This window comes from Lactuca serriola, chromosome 3, assembly GCF_051521515.1.
Source record: "Lactuca serriola cultivar US96UC23 chromosome 3, Lser_US96UC23_V15, whole genome shotgun sequence".
Lineage (NCBI taxonomy): Eukaryota > Viridiplantae > Streptophyta > Magnoliopsida > Asterales > Asteraceae > Lactuca > Lactuca serriola.
The window spans coordinates 110,414,745-110,437,452 of record NC_136410.1 but is presented as its reverse complement, the minus strand read 5'-3'; the positions used below and the strand labels follow the sequence as shown (position 1 = coordinate 110,437,452).

The 22,708-nt window shown below is 42.8% G+C and overlaps 1 protein-coding gene across 1 annotated transcript in view; it reads left to right on the top strand.

Moving 5' to 3' along the window:
* The first annotated feature begins 6,211 nt into the window (after positions 1-6,211).
* Positions 6,212-22,708, top strand: part of LOC145095619 (uncharacterized) — a 33,411-nt gene continuing 16,914 nt past the window's right edge. Inside the window, exon 1 of the mRNA XM_079033467.1 lies at positions 6,212-6,380. Coding sequence (XP_078889593.1) covers positions 6,212-6,380 — 169 coding nt within the window. The remainder of the gene's footprint in view (positions 6,381-22,708) is intronic.

The following is a 22,708-nucleotide window of genomic DNA, read 5'->3' as shown; positions in this document are numbered from 1 at the left end:
CAAGAATGTCCACTTTTCGCTGCAAAATACAATTTAAATATTCTAAGTACCAAACATATTTGCAATTAATCAAATTATAGCTTAAAATGTATTAAAATACTGCCTAGAAATGTGTATAAATATGGCATTATCAGACTGCTTGGTTAGTGTTATTAGCATGATTATTATTCGGGTTATAGCCTTTAATTTGGAACAAGCGTTTGACTGTCTATCTCATTCTTTGGTTGTGTGCGAGCATGTTTTCGTCCAGTTTTACGTTGATATCAGTATGTGATGTGAAAAGAATTGTGTGTGATAAAAGGGTATGGCCTATGTTGTATTCGGTTAGCATTGAGAGGGTTCCTGATTGGGCTCCTGAAAGTTGGTGGACTGATGGTTGGGTATCTTTAGGCCTATATGGTGCTGGTCACGAGTCTTTCGACTATAGATGTGATGACAGCGAGATCAGTTTAATGCCATGATCTTATCGTTTTGTGGATAGCAGGTGTCACAATGTATCATGAACCAGTGGTTGTATGATTTATATAGGTAAGACCCTATATTCTTTTGATTGAGACTCTTAGTTCTCGTATTGTTAGATTTCTTGCCTTATTTGGGTGTTAGTGCATTGTGGGAGTTAGGAGATTTAGTGACCATCTGGTTTAGATCATGTGGGCATATAATAGTTGTGCATCAGTAGCCTCTTGCAGAGTGTTTTCATTATGAAATTTGTTTGCTTGTAGGTTGTCTATCAGGAGTTCGGTTATCAATGTTGCGCATCGGTTATGGAATCTCGAGTCATGAAGTTTATTGTGAATCTCTTGAGTGATTTTTTAGGTGGCGGTACTCCTGAGCTGACGTGAGACTTCTTGGATTGACTATCCTTATACTCGTGGGATCAGCAGGTTGGTGATGACTTGTTAGGAAGTCAGGTATGTATTTAAGATTATTAGGCGTAACCTTCGAATTTGGGATTTGGTGAAATTCACTACGGGTATATTTTGAGCATTTTATCTACATAGTAGAATGGTATTCCTAATCAGAGACTAAGCAAGGGTGCGATGAATGAATGATCAGTAGACCTAGCAAATAATTTGTAGGTTTAAATTGACGGGTTTATCTTTTCGGGAAATTTCCAACTTTGAGTGGTTATCATTGTGATATGAGGTCTTCCAGTTGACAAGAGTAAGGTAATTGTTTCAGTTCTCAGGTAGAGCAGTTGGGCTTCCTTCTTTGGCTAAGGACAGAGTGTTAAGGTTCATTCTTTTGGAGGTATATGTGATTTATGCTAAGACAGGGGTTGGATGGCAGGTTTGGGAGACAGTCTTCAGTATGGGATCATTCTTCAGTGTTAATCGGAATTCAGGATGTTTGGGAAAGATCGACTAGCATGGCAGAGGAATTAGTAAGGAATCTTTTCGAGGACGAAATCTAATTTAAGTTGGGGAGAGTTGTAACACCCTATTTCAAATCATTTCAAAATTTGCAACCGTGACCTAAAGATCAGTTATCATAAGGCTTAGGGCCTTCAGGGAGAGTGAGATTTAGGCCCCTTTGGATGTGTATAATGTAGATTAGGTGTTCGAAGAGTTCGGTTGGTGCTTTGGAGCCCATGGGTATAAACGTAAAGTGATAGTTTGGGCCATTTTTGGATTTAATTTCGAAAAGTTTTAAGGCAAAGCAGAGTTGATAGGATTGTAGAGCTTCTCATTATCTTTCCGTGGATATAAAGATTGTCAAAAATGTAGTTGGGATGAAGTTACGAAGAAGTTATGATCGTATGAAGTTAGGAGGATTTTAGGGCTTAGTCTAGTACGTTGGGCATACCTGGAGTATGTTGGGCGTACTAGGCATACATAGAGTATGCTAGGCATACACGATCAATGGCCAAACCCTATTTTTTGTGGTTTGAGACCTATTTAAGCTCCTTAACTTCCACAAACCCATTTTATTCTTAGCCTCCACCTCTACAATAACCTCCCTTGAAACCCTAACCCTAGTTTGACATAACATCCCAAAAACATGCTCAAAAATTTCATTTTTAAAAGAAGTAAAATAGTATTCCAATCATTATCTATACATCCCAAATAAAACAAGTGTATCAAATATCATAAAATCATAGTGAAATATCAAATGTTGAATTAATGTGGTGTGTACAATGCAGTCACCCCGAGCTCTTCCCCTTGCAACTGGAAGTACCTGAAAAAGAAAGTGAAAACCGTAAGCATAAAGCTTAGTTAATTACCTAAACTACCCCATACCATACATAAAAAAATAATATAATTGGCGCCCGCTCGGCATCGGGCCCCGCCCGACATCGAGCCCCACTCGGTTTACAGATCTGTTATTCTCAGGCATCGCCTGTCACTATGCCTCGCCCGCTATACACATACAATCTATATCATATAATCATGTTAATACATATAATGATCATAAACACTAGCATATGTTCTAGTTCTCAGGCCTTGCCTGGCATCGAGCCCCACCCAATATACATAGCAGCATAGAGCACATGCAAGGGTCGCACAGACTCCTAGCATCCTAGCATAATCAATAAGGGTCGTCATTAGTGCCTTAGGCCTGCTAAACCCAATGAGGAAACTCACGTTGAATGTTGAAGCTCACTGAAAGAAATCCCCAGGTGTTGCCTTGACGACTCCCTGAGTTATCAGTACAAAATAAACACCCAATTCACACTTGGTTTCCAATCTATAGCCCATAATACATACTTTGGGTAAAATGACCATTTTACCCCTGCCTAGCTTGAACCAAAACAAGGCACAAATCCATAATCCAAAAATGCCCAAATCTATAAACCAAAAGGCCCAAAACCAATAGATCCACTAAGGTCACTTGTAGCCTAATTTTCCAAATTGGGCCTAACCCCCATATGGGCCTTACCCTAAAGCCCAATAATTTCCTTAGCCCAAAAGCTTGATTTCAGATGGCCCAAAACGCCCAAAGCAACAAATTCCAAAGAAGTAGCCCAACTGAGGCCCAAAGATGCGAAGCCCAAACTGACTGACTATGCAGGGTGTACTCAGCTATACGCTAAGCATACTTGCATGGCTTGTATGCTGCACATACCGGCATGTACGCCCAAGGTACTCCTCCATTAAGTTATTTCTTCCATTAAGCTCTTATTACTCACATCTAATGGTCCAAAACATAGATCTGAGTCCCAAATGTGACAACCCGAAACTCTTATTCTGTACGATTGGTCAACTTTATAAACATTAAACTCAATTTCGTTACCTTTTAACGTCGTTTACGGGTTCGTTTAAGTGTTCTAAGCCCGAGTATAGCCGGGAATGAGATTAGGAATGAGCCAACAAGACGTATAGGGACCAAACCGGGTCATACACCCTCCTAAGAGGGGTGTACGGCCGCACACATGGGTGTGCGGCCGCACACCCATCCCCTTGCCGCACACTCCCCTCTGTATATAAGGGGTGACCCCCTTCACACATACCTTTCCTTTGGCTGCACTCTACTTTCTCACTCTACTTTCTCTCTCTATAAACTTCATATAAGAACACTCCAAAGGCCTAAAAAACGTGAAGTGCTCTATCATTCATCTTGTTATACTGGTAAGACACCTTGATCTAAGCCTAAACTCTTCATGTTCTTCGTGTTCTTTATCACTTGAAGGTGAACCGCCGCACACCTTCATAAGGTGGATGTACACACCTCAAAAACCCTCCAAAGTGAGAGTTTGGGCCACCATCTTCTAGTTGGACTTGGTTTGAGCCTTAAAACACTTGAAAAATCGACTTCTGAGCATAAATGAAGAGTGTACGGCCGCACACCCCTGTGTACGGCCGTACACACCCACTGTACGGCTGCACACCCCTATGTGCAGCTGCACACACACCCTAGCTGCACACTATGGCCGCACACCCACCTTTATAGCCTTACACCCACGTTAATGCTCATATTTGGCGTTAAACTTGCAAAAACCACTAAGTGTGGGACCTAGAACACTTAGTACAAGCATTTCCAAGACCTGAGGGCCCGTCATGTTTAGTCATGAAATACCCTAATCTAATATGTATATGTGTTATCATATGTTAATAGGGTCCACTTGCGTACGAAACATCAGTTGACACTCAACACTTATACCGATCGTACACACGAATCTTACGTTAAACAGTGAATTCATACCCCTAGACTTTTATAGTTTTTAAAACATTTTCAGGGGGATAAAAGCCACACATAAAGATTTTCATAACTTAAAAACTGATGCAATTACAACAGTATTTCCATCAAACATTTTGATACTTTATCCCTTTTGTATTATGCGGAGCATAAGGGACACTTTCTAAACATAATTGTATAGTTTTCCGAACAGTACATGAACATAACAAACAAGTCAAACTATAACGGGTATAGTTTGGGAAATTCATTACCGGTTTTATAGATTCAAACTTCATGCAATGTCAAACACATAAACTATTACAAATTTAGTTTATCTATTAGTACGAAAACAAAACTAGAGTATCATGCTAAATAATTATTTTGCGTATAATTATTTATACTCTTTGCCGTATACAAATGATTTCGAGCATGAGTATCACAGAACAACACGTAAACTAGTTAATTCAGGATTGTGAGACCTATCTTTGTTATGCCCTTCGGGGCACCAATAAATCCTCTCCAGTAGTATAACCAGAGTCTCCTGGAGGGAGAGCGTGAAATTTGTGAATAGATCTATTTGGGACCGACATCCCAGACCTAAACTGTTAGCTATAGTTAGGCGGGCACGCCTAGGGTGACAAATTTTGTAATCGTACAACGCCTGAAGAAACGTCAAGGAGGTCACCGGTCGTATTAGCATGGTTATATGAACTCACAATAGTATCAACTAACCTTTGTTTACGGGATTTCTTTCTTCTATAGTTATATTTTAATTAATAAAACTACCTATCTACTTACTAGAGGGTATTCCAGGGACACAACCTTTGGTTTTATTTGACGTATTAAAACTACTATACATCCTGGTGGTAGCTAGGGTTTTCAAACAGATCATACACTACGTACTAGTGGTAGCCTGGTTTTTCAAACAGATCATACACTACGTACTGGTGGTAGCCAGGGTTTTCAAACAGAACTTACACTACTGGTGGTAGCCAGGGTTTTCAAACGGAACATACTTTTCATATAGAAATCAACAAACTTGTTAGAAAACATTGGATTTTATTGGAAAGCATGCATACATACTTCAGAACTTGATAACAATGGTTTTCGATACAAACGACATTTCACTTATAACGAAAAGAAACCATTTGTACAAACTCAGTGAATACTTTTTCTTACAAAAACATGCTTATGAACTCACCTGCTTTATGCTGATACGTTTTTAAAACCGCTTGTATTCTCAGGGCAACGATAGACAGGTACCTTGCCAGATTTTGGAGAATACGGAGTATTTTTGGAGTCTCGTCTTTATCTTTTGTTTAAACTAATGTATATAAACTATGTTTCCAAATAGATGTAAATATTCATATTGTAATGTAATGGATGTGTTTACATTGATTGCTATGATATGAGTGTTGTGATACTACGCATGACGTCACCCGCCCCTGGACGTTTTTGCTGTTGTTTTTCTGACGGTTTGTGGGTGTGACAGATTGGTATCAGAGCTATTGTTTATAGTGAACTAATTATACTAAACCTTACATGGTATAAAACTATAAACACTAAGAGGCCGAAGCGCTCTGAACTAAAAGTATAGTTTAAAAATATAAGTATTTTTACTCCAAGTATACCTACATACCAGAAATCGTATCGTAAAAAGAACCAAACAGAAGTATTTGGATGTTGAATACTGCGGTTAAACCTAGGAAATTATGTAATCATGTCTAGGGTCAATATAGCCTGATCAACTATATTTATTCGAGACATGACCAACATGTGCTTGGGAGTGACTATGGTATTGCAGCAGACCTAAAACTTACCAAGTATTTCTTACCACAATATATCAATAGAACAAAGCATTCAACATAAAATACTATAGGAGTATTTTAGTCAGAGCTGAATACATTGTAGAAATTCATTCCAAGTGTTGCTACTCATTATTTCCTAGCGATAGTTTACTGGTTTTAGTAACTCTTTCCTGTTTATCACTTAGTGGAATACTTTATCTATCATACAGAGATATACCTTGTTTCATATCTCTTGATTCTAAAGTAAAAAGAGGCTTATCATCTTCTTCTTCCTGATATAGAACAAGATGGCCCCAAAGAAAAGACCTAACAAAAAGAACAACAATTCCTCGACGGATCCAACGCCACCACCACCTCCTCAATTCGATCCCGCTATGTTCCAAGCAGCTCTTACTGCTGTTGTGACTGCTGCTTTGTCGCAGATAAATCCTGGTGGTTCTGGTGGTTCCGGGAGTGGTAATCATTCCCAAAGTCATGAAGGTAGTCAAGGGCATCAGAAGGAGTGCTCCTATAAGGACTTCATGAATGCAAAACCTACGTCCTTCTATGGCAATGGAGGTGTTATAGCCCTGACTCGATGGTTCGAGAAGATCGAGTCTATCTTCAAAATTTGTTCCTGTTCTAAACCCAACAAGGTGAAATTTGCCGCCTGCACTTTCACCAACAGAGCATTGACCTGGTGGAATAGTCGGGTCAAATCCCTAACCCTTCCAGTAGTAAATGCTATGGGTTGGGATAGCTTGAAAGAGCTCATGCTTACTGAGTACTGCCCAAGGGGCGAAATGCAGAAACTGGAGCACGAGCTATGGAAATTGAAAATGAAGGGTTCCGACATTCCTGCCTACACTTTTTGGTTTGAAGACCTAGAACTTCTTTTCTCGGGAATGGTCACTCCAGAAAGCAAGAATATAGAGAGATACATTTGGGGATTGACGCCCTCAACTCAAGGAAATGTCTTGGCTACTAGGCCAATCACTTTTGACAGCGCGAAGTGCCTGGCGCGAACTCTCATAGAACACAAGGTTGATCTAGATAATGTAACAACCACTCCCAAACCAGCGAAAGGAAGTGGCAAGAAAAGAAAGTTCTGGAAGCAGCGAAAGGGCCAGTCTTCGCAGGAGCCTTCCAAGAAACAACATACTGTGACAGTCCATGCTGCCACTACTCCTGCTGCTGCTCCTACAACTCAAGCACCTACCAGTGGATATACTGGTACCCTCCCTTGGTGCAGCAAGTGCAGTTATCATCACCTTATTCCCTACCCATGTCATGAAATGCTTTGCAGCAACTGTGGCAAGAAAGGTCACACTGCTCGAAGCTTCAGAAAACCAACCCAACCAACCAATCAGACATCTGGAGCAGGTGTCGGTCAGGCCTGTTATGGTTGTGGTGAGGTCAGTCAATACAAGAGAAACTGCCCCAAGGTAGCAACAACTGGCAACACTAGAAGAGTTCTAGCGATGTGGCAAGAGGAGGCAATCGCTGACCCTACCGTTGTTACGGGTACGTTCCTCCTCGAAAACTCTTATGCATGCATTCTTTTCGATTTTGGTGTGGAGAGAAGTTTTACTAGTCATGCCTTCAAACATCTCCTCAAATGTAAACCTCAACCCCTAACCGAAACGTTTACCGTCGAGATGGCTAACAGTGAGAAAGAAAGCACTAACGACATATTCACCGGTTGTACCCTTACGCTAAATGATCATTCCTTTCCCATCGACCTTATGTCATTCTCCATAAAAAGATTTGATGTTATCATTGGCATGGATTGGTTGAGCCCCAATCATGCTGATATCCTTTGTTACGAAAAAGCCATCCGCCTTAATCTTCCCTCTGGAGAAACCCTTATGATCTATGGTGATAAACTCAGCTCAAACCTTCGCATCATTTTGTGCATCAAATCCCAAAAACTTCTGCGAAAGGAGTGTCATACATTCCTAGCCCAAGTTGTTAATGAGAAATAGGAAGTAAAAGACCTCGAGAGCATCCCCGAAGTCTGCAATTTTCCTGATGTCTTTCCTGGAGACCTTCCGAGAATTCCACTTGAGCGCCAAGCCGAGTTTTGCATCGACTTAATTCCTAGAGCTACCCCCATAGCTAAATCCCCATACCGCCTAGCGCTAGCAGAAATGCAACAGTTATCCAGCCAACTCAATGAGCTGCTTAGCAACGGATTCATCAGACCGAGTTCCTCACCCTAGGGAGCCCCGGTTTTATTTTGAAAAAGAAGGATGGATCTTTTCGGATGTGCATTGACTACCGCGAACTGAACAAGCTCGCCGTCAAAAACAGTTATTCTCTTCCTTGGATCGATGACCTTTTCGACCAGCTTCAAGGACCCAGCTATTTCTCCAAAATAGACCTCAGATTAGGGTACCATCAGCTGCGATTCCACGAGGGTGATGTTTCTAAAACAACATTCCGGACTCGATATGGTCACTATGAGTTCGTAGTAATGCCCTTCAGTCTAACCAACGCACCGACAGTATTCATGGACCTAATGAATCGGGTGTGCCATCCTTTCCTTGACAAGTTCGTTATCGTGTTCATCGACGATATACTTGTCTATTCCAGAAGTGAGGAAGATCACAAATAGCATTTGAGATTAGTGCTGGAAACTCTAAGGACAGAGAGGCTATATGCTAAATTCTCCAAGTGCAAATTCTGGATTCGAAAAGTAGCCTTCGTAGGTCACGTGGTAAGTGAGGAAGGCATACACGTGGACCTGTCCAAAATCAAAGCAATAGAGAACTCGCCAGCACCGAAGACCTACAGAAATCCGTCAATTCTTGGGTCTTGCTGGCTATTAACGTAGGTTCATCCAGAATTTCTCTAGAATTGCCAAACCCTTAACCACTCTGACACAGAAAGGTGTACCCTTTTGTTGGAGTGTGAAACAAGACACTGGGTTTCAGACATTGAAGCAGACCCTATGCAGCGAACCTATCCTGTCTCTGCCCGAATGGACGGAGGACTTCATTGTCTACTGTGATGCATCCAATCAGGGCTTAGGTTGTGTGCTTATGCAACGAGGAAAGGTTATTGCTTATGCCTCAAGACAGCTAAGGCACATGAAGTCAATTATACAACTCACGACCTGGAGTTGGGAGTAGTGGTCTTCGCATTGAAAATATGGATACATTACCTCTACGGAACCAAGTGCACAATCTTCACTGACCATAAAAGCTTGCAACATATCTTTGATCAGAAAGAGTTGAACATGAGACAACGGCGATGGGTAGAGCTACTTTATGATTATGAGTGTGAGATACACTACCATCCCGACAAGGCCAATGTGGTAGCAGATGCCCTTAGACGAAAAGGGTACTCAGGTCACAGTGTGAAAGCACTTACTATGACTACCCATTCCCACTTATCCGCACAAATCAGAGAGGATCAGCTGGAAGCCCTGAAACCAAAGAACGTGGCGGATGAAGCCTTGAGAGGAATGGAGAAAAACATAGAGATCAAATGATACGGAGTCTACTATTTCATGAACCGGATCTGGACCCCAAATTTCGGTGGATACAGAGAGTTTGTTATGAACGAAGCTTACAAAACCAGATACTCCGTTCACCCAGGATCGGACAAGATGTACCTTGATATCAAGAAACTATATTGGTGGCCAAACATGAAAGTAGATAGCTACATTCGTGGGCAAGTTTCTAACTTGCGCCAAGGTGAAGGTCAAATATCAGAAGCCCTCAGGTTTGCTGCAGCAGCCAGAGATACCTGAGTGCAAGTAGGAGAGGATTACCATGGATTTCATTACCAAATTACCCAAATCTCTGAGTGGGTACGACACCATCTGGGTAATAGTTGACCGATTGACAAAATCCTCTCACTTCCTGCCAGTCAAAGAAACATTCAAAATGGAAAGACTCACACGAATCTAAATCCAAGAAATAGTTCGACTGCACTGAGTGCCTGTATCCATTATCTCCGATCGAGATAGCAGGTTCACCTCGAGATTTTTGCAGTCCATACAGAAAGATCTTGGAACTAAGTTGGATATGAGTACAACTTACCACCCTCAGATAGACGGACAGAGTGAGAGAACCATCCAGACCTTGGAAGACATGTTAAGAGCATGTGTCATCGACTTCGGTAAATCGTGGGACACCCATTTTCCCTTGGTTGAATTCTCCTACAAAAATAGTTATCATACCAATATCAAGGTTGTGCCTTTCGAAGCCCTCTATGGCCGCAAGTGCAGGTCCCCTTTGTGTTGGGCAGAGGTAGGTGACACGCAGCTAGCCAAGGGGCAAGTTCCTAATAGCACTCTCACTGGTCCAGAAATCATCCGCGAAACCACTAAAAAGATTATACAAATCTGGGAACAAGTAAAAGCTTCACAAGATCGACAAAAGAGCTATGCCGATAAACGAAGAAAACCCTTGGAGTTCCAGGTTGGTGACCGCATCTTGCTGAAGGTCTCACCCTGGATAGGCATGATATGCTTTGGAAAGCGTGGGAAGTTAAATCCGAAGTACATAGGACCATTCGAAATCCTTTCAAGGATTGGTCTCGTAGCCTACAAACTTCGTTTACCACATGAACTTAGCAACATTCACCCTGTCTTCCATGTTTCAAATCTCAAGAAATGCCTATCCGACGAAACCCTTGTGGTCCCTCTCGACGAAATTGAAATCAACGAAAACCTGAATTTCGTGGAAGAACCAATCGAAACCATGGACCGGGAGGTCAAATGAACAAAGCAAAGCCGCATCCCGATAGTGAAGGTTCGATGGAATGCCAAGCGGGGACCTGAATTCACTTGGGAGTGCGAGGATTCAATGAAACAGAAGTACCCACATCTTTTTTTTCAAATCCATGATTTGTACCTTTATTCTTGAATTTCAGAATGAAATTCCCTCTAACGGGAGGATGATGTGACTACCTGAAACTTTTATTCTGTACGATTGGTCAAATTTATCAACATTAAACTCAATTTTGTTACCTTTTAACGTCGTTTAAGGGTTCGTTTAAGTGTTCTAAGCCAACGTACAGCTGGGAATGAGATTAGCAATGAGTCAACAAGTCGTATAGGGACCAAACCGGGCCATACACCCTCCTGAGAGGTGTGTACGACCGCACACCCATCCCCTAGCCGCACACTCCCCTCTGTATATAAGGGGTGACCCCCTTCACTCATTCCTTTCCTTTGGCTGCATTCTACTTTCTCTCTCTAGAAACTTCATCCAAGAACACTCCAAAGGCCTCAAAAATGTGAAGTACTCCATCATTCATCTTGTTATGCTGGTAAGACACATTGATCTAAGCCTAAACTCTTCATGTTCTTAATGTTCTTCATCACTTGAAGGTGTACAGCCGCACACCTTCATAAGGTGGACGTACACACCTCAAAAACCCTCCAAAGTGAGAGTTTGGGCCTCCATCTTCTAGTTGGACTTGGTTTGAGCCTTAAAACACTTGAAAAATCGACTTTTGAGCATAAATAAAGAGTGTACGGCCGCACACCCCTGTGTACGGCCGTACACACCCTCTATACGGCACACACCCCTGTGTGGAGCCGCACACAAACCCTGGTCGCACACTCTGGCCGCACACCCACTTTTATGGCCTTACACCTAGATTAATGCTCGTATTTAGCCTTAAACTTGCAAAAACCACTAAGTGTGGGGCCTAGAACACTTAGTACAAGAATTTCCAAGACCTTAGGGTGGTTTCCCATCATGTTTAGTCATGAAATACCCTAATCTAATACATATATGTGTTACCATATGTTAATAGGGTCCACTTTCATACGAAACATCAGTTGACACTCAACACTCATACCGATCGTACAGTCGAATCCTACGTTAAACAGTGAGTTCATACCCCTAGGCTTTTATAGTTTTCAAAACGTTTTCAGGGGGATACAAGCAACACATAAAGGTTTTCATAACTTAAAAACTGATGCAATTACAACGGTATTTCCATCAAACATTTAGATATTTTATCCCTTTTGTATAATGTGGAGCATAAGGGACGCTTTCTAAACCTAATTGCATAGTTTTCCGAATAGTACATGAACATAACAAACCAGTCAAACTATAATAGGTATAGTTTGGGAAATTCATTACCGGTTTTACAGATTCAAACTTCATGCAAAGTCAAATACATAAACTATGATAGATTTAGTTTATTTATTACTACGAAAACAAAACTAGAGTATCTTGCTAAATAATTATTTTGTGTATAATTATTTATACTCTACACCGTATACAAACGATTTCGAACACGAGTATCACAGAAAAACACGTAAACTAGTTAATACAGGATTGTGAGCCTATCTTCGTTATGCCATTTGGGGTACCAATAAATCCTCTCCGGTAGTATAACTAGAGTCTCCTAGAGGGAGAGCTTGAAATTTGTGAATAGATCTATTCGGGACAGACAATCCCACACCTGAACTGTTAGCTATAGTTAGGCGGGCACACCTGGGGTGACAAATTTTGTAATCGTACGACGCCTGAAGAAATGTCAACGAGGTCATCGGTCATATTAGCATGGTTATACGAACTCACAATAGTATCAACTAACCTTTGTTTACGAGATTTCTTTCTTTTATAGTTATATTTTAATTAATAAAACTACCTATCTACTTACTAGAGGGTATTTCATGGACACAACCATTGGTTTTATTTTACGTAACAAAACTACTATACATCCTGGTGGTAGCTAGGGTTTTCAAACAGATCATACACTACGTACTAGTGGTGGCCAGGGTTTTCAAACAGATCATACAGTACGTACTAGTGGTAGCCAGGGTTTTCGAACAGAACTTACACTACATACTGGTGGTAGCCAGGGTTTTCAAACGGAACATACTTTTCATACAGAAATCAACAAACATGTTAGAAAATATTGGATTTTGTTGGAAAGCATGCATACATAGTTAAGAACTTGATAACAATGGTTTTCGATACAAACGACATTTCACTTATAACGAAAAGAAACCATTTGTACAAACTCAGTGACTAGTTTTCAATACAAAAACATGCGTATGAACTCACCAGCTTTATGATGTTACGTTTTTAAAACCGCTTGTATTCTCAGGGAAACGATAGACAGGTACCTTGCCAGCTTTTAAAGAAGACGGAGGATTTTTGGAGTCTCGTCTTTATCTTTTGTTTACTCTAATGTATATAAACTATGTTTCCAAACAGATGTAAATATTCATATTGTAATGTAATGGATGTGTTTACTATGATTGCTATGATACGATTGTTGTGATACTACGCATGACGTCACCCGTCCCCGGACGTTTCCGCCATTGTTTTTCTGACGGTTCGGGGGCGTGACACCAAAGAATATCTACAACCCTAAATTCACTTACTTGGTGACTTTGTATGCCCCAAAAGATCCAAACATTGATTTATAACATTCTACTTTCAATATAATGTCCATAACTCATGTATGGATGGTTCTAAGTTTCAAATATGACAACTTTATGACTCTATGAACAAAAGAACACCAAGAGTAGCAACTATAAGCTTCAAAAATGATAATAATACACAAGATCCATCTATGGGACCAAAAAGGGTCCAAAATTCAAACGAAGGAGATCTAAGCTATAACACAACAAGTTCAGAACTTTAATCCTCAAATGAGTGCCAAATGATGATGATAACTCGGATCTATAAGATCTCACTCCTCCAATGAAGCTTCAAGATGATCTCCTTCCTTCAAAACACCAAAAATTCACCCAAAAGACCTTCTATGCTGAAGAACACTCAACTATAGAGTTAGGGTTTCGAGTACAGGGCTGGGAGGACAAGGAGGCTAAATAGATGAGGGTTTCAAGTCCATAAGGATTACTATATAGCGGCCAACCTCGGAAATTAGGGTTTTCAAAAGTCCTTACATACACCTCGTGTACACTTCTGTATTCCTAGCATACACCATCGGATCTACGATCAAATCCTTGCATGAGTACACTAAGTGTACTACTTGGTACGCCCCGTGTACTCGCTTTACAGCTTGTACGCTGAGCGTACCTTGTTGTATGCCCCCACATAAAACTCAAGGACTAAATGGAAAAATTAAATAATGTAAGGGAAAAATATAAACTTACTAAGACTCAAGTGTTACATTTGAGACTTGTAAGCAAAAGAAGGTGTTTTAAGTTCTTTGGAGTGTTCTCGGTGCATCCTAGAGAAAAAGAAGCTCATTAGAGAAGTGTTGGTTGCATTGGAGCTTTTATATCCAGACTTTGTTTGCATTGATATTTCTTCTACATGTATAAATTTGAATATGCATTTGATAGATCTAACTACTCTTGGATGTTATGAGCTTTTGGTCACTTTAGTGCATAAAGTTTAGATCTTGAAAGTTTGTGACCTTTTAAAGGATAAAGTTCAAAACTTTATCCATCTAAACATCATATTAATTCATATCTAAGAGCTTGAGACTTAGACTTAATGGATTAAGTTAGAAAAGATGCACTTTTGGTCCCTTTGTGACTTGAAGACTAGATCTTTGATGGTTGGACCATTCTAATCGATAAATTTGGAAACTTTATCTATTATGGAGTTATTAGGAACCATAAAAATATCATATTGATGGGTTTTGATGAATCATGCTTAAAATAATGTTCGGGTTTTGGGTCCCATTAAGACATGCAAAATCATAAAGTTGGCAACTTTATTGCTTACTTCATTTTAAGGTGCCTAGATCTGAAGTTGGACGTTATGACTTAATCGAATAAGACCTCAAAAACGGAAGTTGGTCATCTGTGGCGTACATAGGGCGTACATATATGTACATAGTGCGTACGTGCTGAAGGTCCCGATTTTATGAGGGTTTTGAGTACGACGGGTGTCCTCTGAGGGTACGCCGCACGTACTCACCAGAGGGAAGACTTGGGCTTATTTCGGGCTGTTTTTGTAACGTCCCAAAAATCACGACTGGAAATTTTCTTTAAACATTACTAAAACCATATTTATAAAATCCATGTCATAATACATAACATACATTCAAAGTATTAATTCAAAACATATTCTCATTATCATAGTAAAACATCTCAGGCTATCTAATTAATGGTGTGTGCCATGCGATCTCCTAGAGCTCTTCCCTCCGCTACCGTAAGTACCTGAAACCAAAAATGAAAACCGTAAGCACGAAGCTTAGTAAGTTCCCCAACCTACCACATACCCTGCACAAACACATATAGCACATACTAGGCCACACCCGCTATTTCGAGCCTCGTCCCCTACCTCGGGCCTTGCCCGCTACAACGGCCCCACCACTCCAGGCCCCGCCTGGCTTCGAGCCCCGCTTGGATAAAGATATGTTTCATTTAGGCCCCGCCTGTCTCCGGGCCCATCCCGCTAACAACATAATACAAAAGACCATATAACACATAACTAAACATACCCTACTGTATTCCTGTCCTAACGCCTCGCCTGTCTTGGGCCTTGCCCCTATCCTGTTACAAGTGAGTCATGGAACCCCGTCCAAGATCCTACTGTAGGTGAGATACGGGCCCCCCGTCCACACTCACCCCATACCTATCTCGGGCCTCGCCCCTGCTTTGCTACTAATGAGATATGGAACACAATCCATACTCTACTATTGGTGAGATACGGGACCTCGGCCACACTCACCTCCCCTACCAGGCACATACATGCATCACACAGACAACAAGTATACTCTATCATGAAAACCACTCCTTGGGCACCCGTCCGACATTGGACCTTGGTCCTGAATATCATAATAGCAAACAGTGCCCAAGGCTAACCCCCGGGTCTTCCTACTCATAAATACATGGGCTGACATTTTGGCCGTAGACCCATTCATACAAAGGGAAACTCACCTGCACTGCTGAACTTTGCTAGTAACCCTCTGGCTGCTGTCCGACAATTCTCTGAACCGCTGCTCCACTAGCTCCCCGAGCTACCAATATCAATATATATATATATATATATATATATATATATATATATATATATATATATATATATATATCACTTAGATCCAAACTGAACTCTAAAAGCCAACTAAGTCCACTCTTGACAAAGTCAAAGTCCTGGTCAAAGTCAACCTTCCTAGCTGAATCTACTCGCCGAGTCAACCCGTTGACTCGTCAAGTCCTTAGACTCAGAAACTCTCAAAATACGCCTCAACTCACCTATTCACCCCGTCGACTCGTCGATTTCAACGATCTCCGAGTCCCATCCTGTCCAACTCACCGAGTCACCACTCAACTCACCGATCAAGTCTTAACCAGAAAAGGTTGAGGTTATGAGATCCAACTCGTCGAGTCCAAGAACAGACTCGCCGAGTCCACGACAATCTTCAGCAGACTCGTCGAGTTGTTCTTCAACTCGTCGAGTTCCTGCCTATCTCCATACAACTCGTCGAGTCCAAGAACAGACTCGCCGAGTAGCTTCAGTTCATAATCCATACAGTGGCTTTTCGAGCCATGCAGGGGCTCCAAACTGTAGATCCACTCTTCTAAGGCCCATCCTTCACGTAAAGTTGAAAACTTTACGTGAAACCAAGGAGCTATAGGCTTAAAACACTCTAGGGCTAGGGTTTGAGACAAGCATGCTTCACCAACACACCAAAGACTGATACTTTATGGGTTTCTGGGCCAAGACAACTCTCGATCCGAAGTTCTCTTTGCTCACAAAGGCACAATACATGAATTGGCCTTGGAAATGGCCCAAAATGATAAAATCTAACTAGGAAAGGGAATCTAAATGAATAACAGCCAAGGTATGAGCTCCATACCTTCCAATGATCTAAAATAGCACACCAACTTAGAGCCCACTACCACTTATTGAATCACCCAAGGTTCCTTTCTTCCTTTTTGCATCTAAGCACCCAAATGGCAAAGAAAGCTTGAGAGTACTACAATGGAGGCTAAGGGTATCGAGGGAAGGTAAAGGGAGTGATGGAGGCTAGGGTGAAGGCCTGAAATGAAGCTTAAATAGGGAACCAAGCTCGGATATCATGGTTTCCCAACCCAAACCTGACTCGCCGAGTCAGTCCCTCAGACTCACCGAGTCGGTCACTTAAATCCCGACACGGACCAGCTCCAACTCGTCGAGTTCACCTATGGACTTGACGAGTTGACCCCTTTGACTTAGGGTTTTCCTTCCCTTTCTTGGTCTTTCTGATTCTGAGTGTTACAACTCTCTCCCACTTAAACAAAACCTTGTCCTCGAAGTTTCTCTATGGACAAACGCCCTACAATCTGCTTTCAACACTCTGCTTGAAAATCCTAATACCCGCTGACCACTTCCATTGGCATTCTGCCCGGTCATTCAGAATGACACTTGACCTTGCAATTAACAATCCTGCGAATATAAGTCTTTAAACCGACGATCCTTCCGGTACTCCCCGAGTACTTATGTTGGACATCCTGGGGGTTCACCTCCTTTTCCTTGCGCATTTACTGGCCATCCCAAAGCAATGTTCCATAACCAACTACTTCCCCTGTCACTGTGAAGGACCTGTTCTTCACCGAATCCATTACTCCCGCTGTTTCCAGTGCGGGTCATTACTGCCAGTACTCACTAGATACTTCTTACTACTATATCTTAGTGTTGAGCACCCATCACGAAGAATGGTTCAGATAATCCTTCGAGTAAAAGACTCATCCCTGCAACAGTTAGACTCAAACAAGAGCTGCGCAACAGGGTCAAACCCTTCCCTATGAGATTATCCAACCCTGTTGTGGGATGCATAGCACTCCCCGATTAATTAGCTGTCTTATACCATCGTCTTCTTACCATCACTGCCACTGACTGAAAATTCTGATGTCCCTTATCCGCCTTCCAGATGAATCGAGACCACCCTAGTCCCTACTAATCTATCAATATTTGGATTACCGGACTCCTACCGGTTGCTAGTCCCATTATAATCTCTCAGTTGCTCCCAGCGACTTCCGAAGAAACTTCGGCCACCTAATACTGCTCCATCTACCCTGCCACTCTAGCGCTACAAGTCCTGGGATCCTCGGTCCCCTAACTTGACCCTAAGGTCCTTACCAGGTCCCACTTGTGCTACTAAAACTCACGGGCCTCGCCCACGGGTCTCACCCGACTATACTAATGAACAACCCTGCTCTTAGGTCTCACCTATACGGCTACTCACATACGGTCCTCGCCCACGGGTCTCACCCAACTACATCTTGGAGCGGCCTCTCCCAAGGCCTCGCCTTTCTTGGGCTATGCAGGCTAGTTCCATACAATTCTCATCAACTACCTATTCCTGATCCTTACCTTGATCACTAGGAGGTAAGGGCCTCGCCCAAACTCCGCTAACTAAGAGATACGGGCCCCAGACCACTCTCTGTTAACTAAGCTGCTGGGGAATGCTGCGGCTTACCTGTAGTCTTACAACACCTTCCATGCTAACTGACCGCTGGTGAATGCTACGACCACCCCGTAGCCTTACAACACCTTCCACCACTGGCTCGCTGACGGAAAAACGTTGTGGCTCTCCTGCCGCTCTACCACGCTCTACCTGTTGTCTATGCCCCAAACTACTAACACGAAAGCATCCCATGCCAACCGTTCTCAAAATCGTCATTCCAACTCTCTCGAGTCCTATAGGCGATCCTCCAACCCAAATTCCAAACCAGATACTAACCATCTTGATTACATGAACTAACTGTTAGGAAGTTTCTCAAACTCCCAACGCTGAAATCCTCAATCGATCAATCACTATGCTACTTCCTTTCCTTGTCAGAGGTCGTGTACGTATTCTGGATCTGTGTGCTCTTACTCTTGTACACTAGGAGGGTTCTCCCCCACTTTGATCCAGCTTATACCTCGCTGATCAATGCTTGAGAGAAATTCCCAATCTTTTGTACTATACCGTAGTCAATCTGCTGAAAATCCCAAGCTTGCCACAGCTAGGGTTCTAACTAATCCATCACTCAATAACACCTTCCTGAATCTAGCAGACCACTATTGAGTTCCACATAAGCATGCTATAGTTACTGCATCCTAAGTAACCTCCTTCCATAGGGCACAACCCCCTAACTACCATTTTATTATCTAAGGTATGCATATGGAATATAACTAAATCACAAGCAAGCCGCCCAATTCTAAAATACTTATACCAATAACGATGCAGAACCATAATAATATAAACGAGAATAAAGAAAACAGAAAATGGAAGACACACACCTGCAACGTCCGGAGCTGCTTGCGTCTCCATGGTAGTCATCTAAAAATCCTTGCCTCCTACCGCAGGCACCTCACTCGGCCCTGACGTCCGTTTGAGATCCTCAGAGTTGCATGGGCAGGTGCTATCACCCGTCCTACTGGAATCAAACTAGGACACTGGGCCTTCTTGTGGCCCCACCGACTGCAGTGGAAACATATCAGGTCTGATCCCTGTGTGGTGGTAGCAGTACAATCTCTGCTAAAATGACCAGTCTGGCCGCACTTGAAGCAACCCGAATGTAACATCCTGAATTCCCAGGTATATTATTTTATTTAATTATTTTGGAATTTGTGGAGGAACTCAGCGAGTTGGAGCCAAGACTAGCCGAGTAGGGTCGCAGATGTTCACCCGGGTTCACGCCCGGACACAACGAGTCCATTAGTGGACTCAGCGAGTCTATTAGTGAACTCGTCGAGTCCACACTGTTTAATGAAACCCTAATCCTCCGGGTTTGGAGCCTATTTAAGGGCACTTATAGCCTCCCATTGCGGCTACCAGTCCCTTGAGAGAACCCTAAGTGAGCTAAATCGTTATGAGGGAGAAGAAGTCACTTTTTGATCCTTGTACCTTTGGTTTAGCAAGAAGAAGGTGACAAGAGCAAATAGGAGGTGCGATTCAAGCAGTTCCAGATTTCAGAGACTTCATTTTGAGGTAATAGTTCGAACCTCCTTCAGTTTTGGTGTTGATCTTTAGAGTTAGGGTTTTCTAACCCCTTTGGAGAGTGATTATGTGGAGAAAATGGTCCCTCTTCGAGTTTGTGCCTTGGATCTGGACTCAAAGAGGTCCAGAGACCTTAACCCTTGGAGCTTTATGGATAAGTTTGGGGTTATTGGACTTAGGTTGCCATGTTTGGGACTAAATCTCCTTTTGATGCCTTGTTGTGGTTGTACAAGCATCAAGTTTTGAACTTTACGTGACATTCATGCTTGGGGAGGCCAGATCCATGGTTTGGGGAAATAGATCTCACCCCAGGAGGTCAGTATAGTTTGTGCATGGCATGAACTCGCCGAGTTGTTCTTGAGACTCGACGAGTAGGGCTAGGGTTTCACATAAATTGGTCAGTGAGTAGACTTGCCGAGCTGGGAGATGACTCAGTGAGTCAGGAGGGAGTTAGAGGACTGGAGTTGAAGGCGATACTCGCCGAGTTGTTCTTGAGACATGGCGAGTTGAGTCGGGGTGGCCCTGCGATTCATGACTGGGATGACTAGTCGAGTATAGGGAGGGACTCGGCGTGTCAAGCGGGACAAAGAGTTAAAGGACATGTGAGAACTCGCCGAGTCACCAGGGTGCACTCGGCGAGTAGGGTCAAAGTGGGACCGTTGACTTTTGTTGACTTTTAGGGTTGGGTCATCAATGGAGTCCTTGTGACAAGAGGGGAGGGTAAAATAGTCTTTTACCTTTCTGAGGGTGCCAATAGCAGGTTGAGTCTAGTCTCGAGAGTTATATTTATAAGAGTATTTATTTATGTGAATAGGCAGAGGCTAGGTAATATTTTCCATCGAGTCAGAGATTTACCGAGACGCCTGAGGTGAGTCTTCTCACTGTACTTTACCTAGTGTGGTAACAGAGTTATGTGACAGAGTACTATAGAGTTATATGCCAGTGTATTTGGATGTTATTTATGTGTTGTGATTTATTGTGATATGTGATATGCATGATTCAGAGTTACAGAGTTGGGACTTTCGGGTCCCTAGAGTTAGGGCCAGAGGGCCCACAGAGAGTTTGGGCTGGAGGGCCCCAATGAGACACATTGACCAGAGGGTCGACAAAGTTACAGCCTCGAGTGGCTATTATGTGTTTGAGTGGTATTTTGGGGAACTCACTAAGCTTATGCTTACAGTGTTATGTGTTATGTGTGTCAGGTACCAGTGATGACCGCGGGAAGGCGCCGACTTGATTCGTATACACGCACACCGGAGTTTATATGTTTTTGATCTTGGGGTTTTGTATTGAGATAATGTTGACACAATGTTTCGAAAAATGAATGTGAATGATATTTTATGGTTTTTAAAAAGTGAAAAATTGTTTAAATTTTTACGGTGTTACAAGTTGGTATCAGAGCCTTGGTTTGAGGGATTCGGGTGCACCTTTGGGCGAATCTAAACTCAAACCGAGGATTTGAGGAAATTTTGATAATAAAATAAGTTTTCAAAAGAAGAACTTACGAGACAAACAGAGCAGAGTCGTGTGTACGAACAGCCAGTGCCTGAACGGTGATTTCCCAAAATACCATTATTATAAGTGTTATAAGATATGATGTGATATGTTATATGATGAGCTATGCTATGCATGCTAGAGTAGACTAGGTATTCTTATTAGGACTAGAGTGGCCTGATATGTGATGCCTAAGTCTAGGAGTCTTGCTGCTAGGAATACTTCAGAGTGTTTAGGTAGCAGCGAGGAGGTTGTGAGAGATCTGCTAGCGAGTATCATATGATTAGAGAGAGTAGAGTACTTGTGATTTGGGACTCTGGGAGGAGGACTTGAGGTGGATGTTGATGCGGTGTGGACGGTAGTATTGGGCCCGTACTACTGAAGACACCGGGTCAGTGCACAGTCCAAGTAAAAATCCTTGGAGTACCAAGGGACAAGTAGGGTGTAGTATTCGAGTGTGAGCATACTCGAGCGAGTCCCTGATATTTATTCTTGTGATGTATTTCAGAGAGAGGGAGATCATGGTTGGGACGCGCCACACACCAGGGACCAGCGGTACGAGTGATGAGGAGATCCGTAGGATCATCCAGGAGGAGGTGGCTGCGGCCATCAGGGCAGAGATACCAGAGATGTTCGGGTCTATCAAGACCACGCTGATAGAGACGTTTGATGAGAAGTACGCTGCTCTTTCTTAGGTTGCTGTTGCTGCAGCCACTGCAGCTATAGCTACGACTAGGCCGCAGGGTGGTGATGCGTTGCTGTTCCGAGAGTTCCGCAACACAAAACCATCGGAGTTTGACGGGACCCGGGACCCGATTTCGGCGATGAGATGGATTTCAGACATAGAGGGGTGTTTCTTTACTTGCTCATCTCCAGAGCATTTGAGAGTTCGGTTCGCGTTGAACCAGCTTCACTTGGGAGCGAAGCATTGGTGGAAGTTTGTGACGGTGCACTATACGCCTGCTGAGCTTGCTGTAGTGACCTGGGAGAGGTTCGCTGCTATGTTCCGAGATGAGTACGTTCCCCAGGTGGAGAGGGAGCATTTGGCCCAGGAGTTTCTGACCCTCAAGTAGGGTACTGAGTCAGTTACAGTGATTACGAGGATGTTTCATGAGCGGGAGATGTTCTGCCCAGAGCACGTGTTCTCCGAGCAGGCACGTATGAGCCGATATTTGAGCATTTTGAGGAGGAATATACGAGAGTTCGTGGCGAACTCGACATAGCGGACATTTGCCGAGCTTCAGGCAAATGCCCGGAAGAGGGAGATAGAGCTGGAGACCCAGGCTAGGGAGGAGGCTGAGTCTCAGGGGAGGGATCAGCGACCGGTGCAGTCTTAGCCGGTAGCCAAGTGGGACAAGCCCGTTGATTCGAGATCAGGGGACCAGAAGGGCCGCACTTATGGAAAGTGCGGCAAGAGCCACGATGGGGTATGCAAAGCAGGG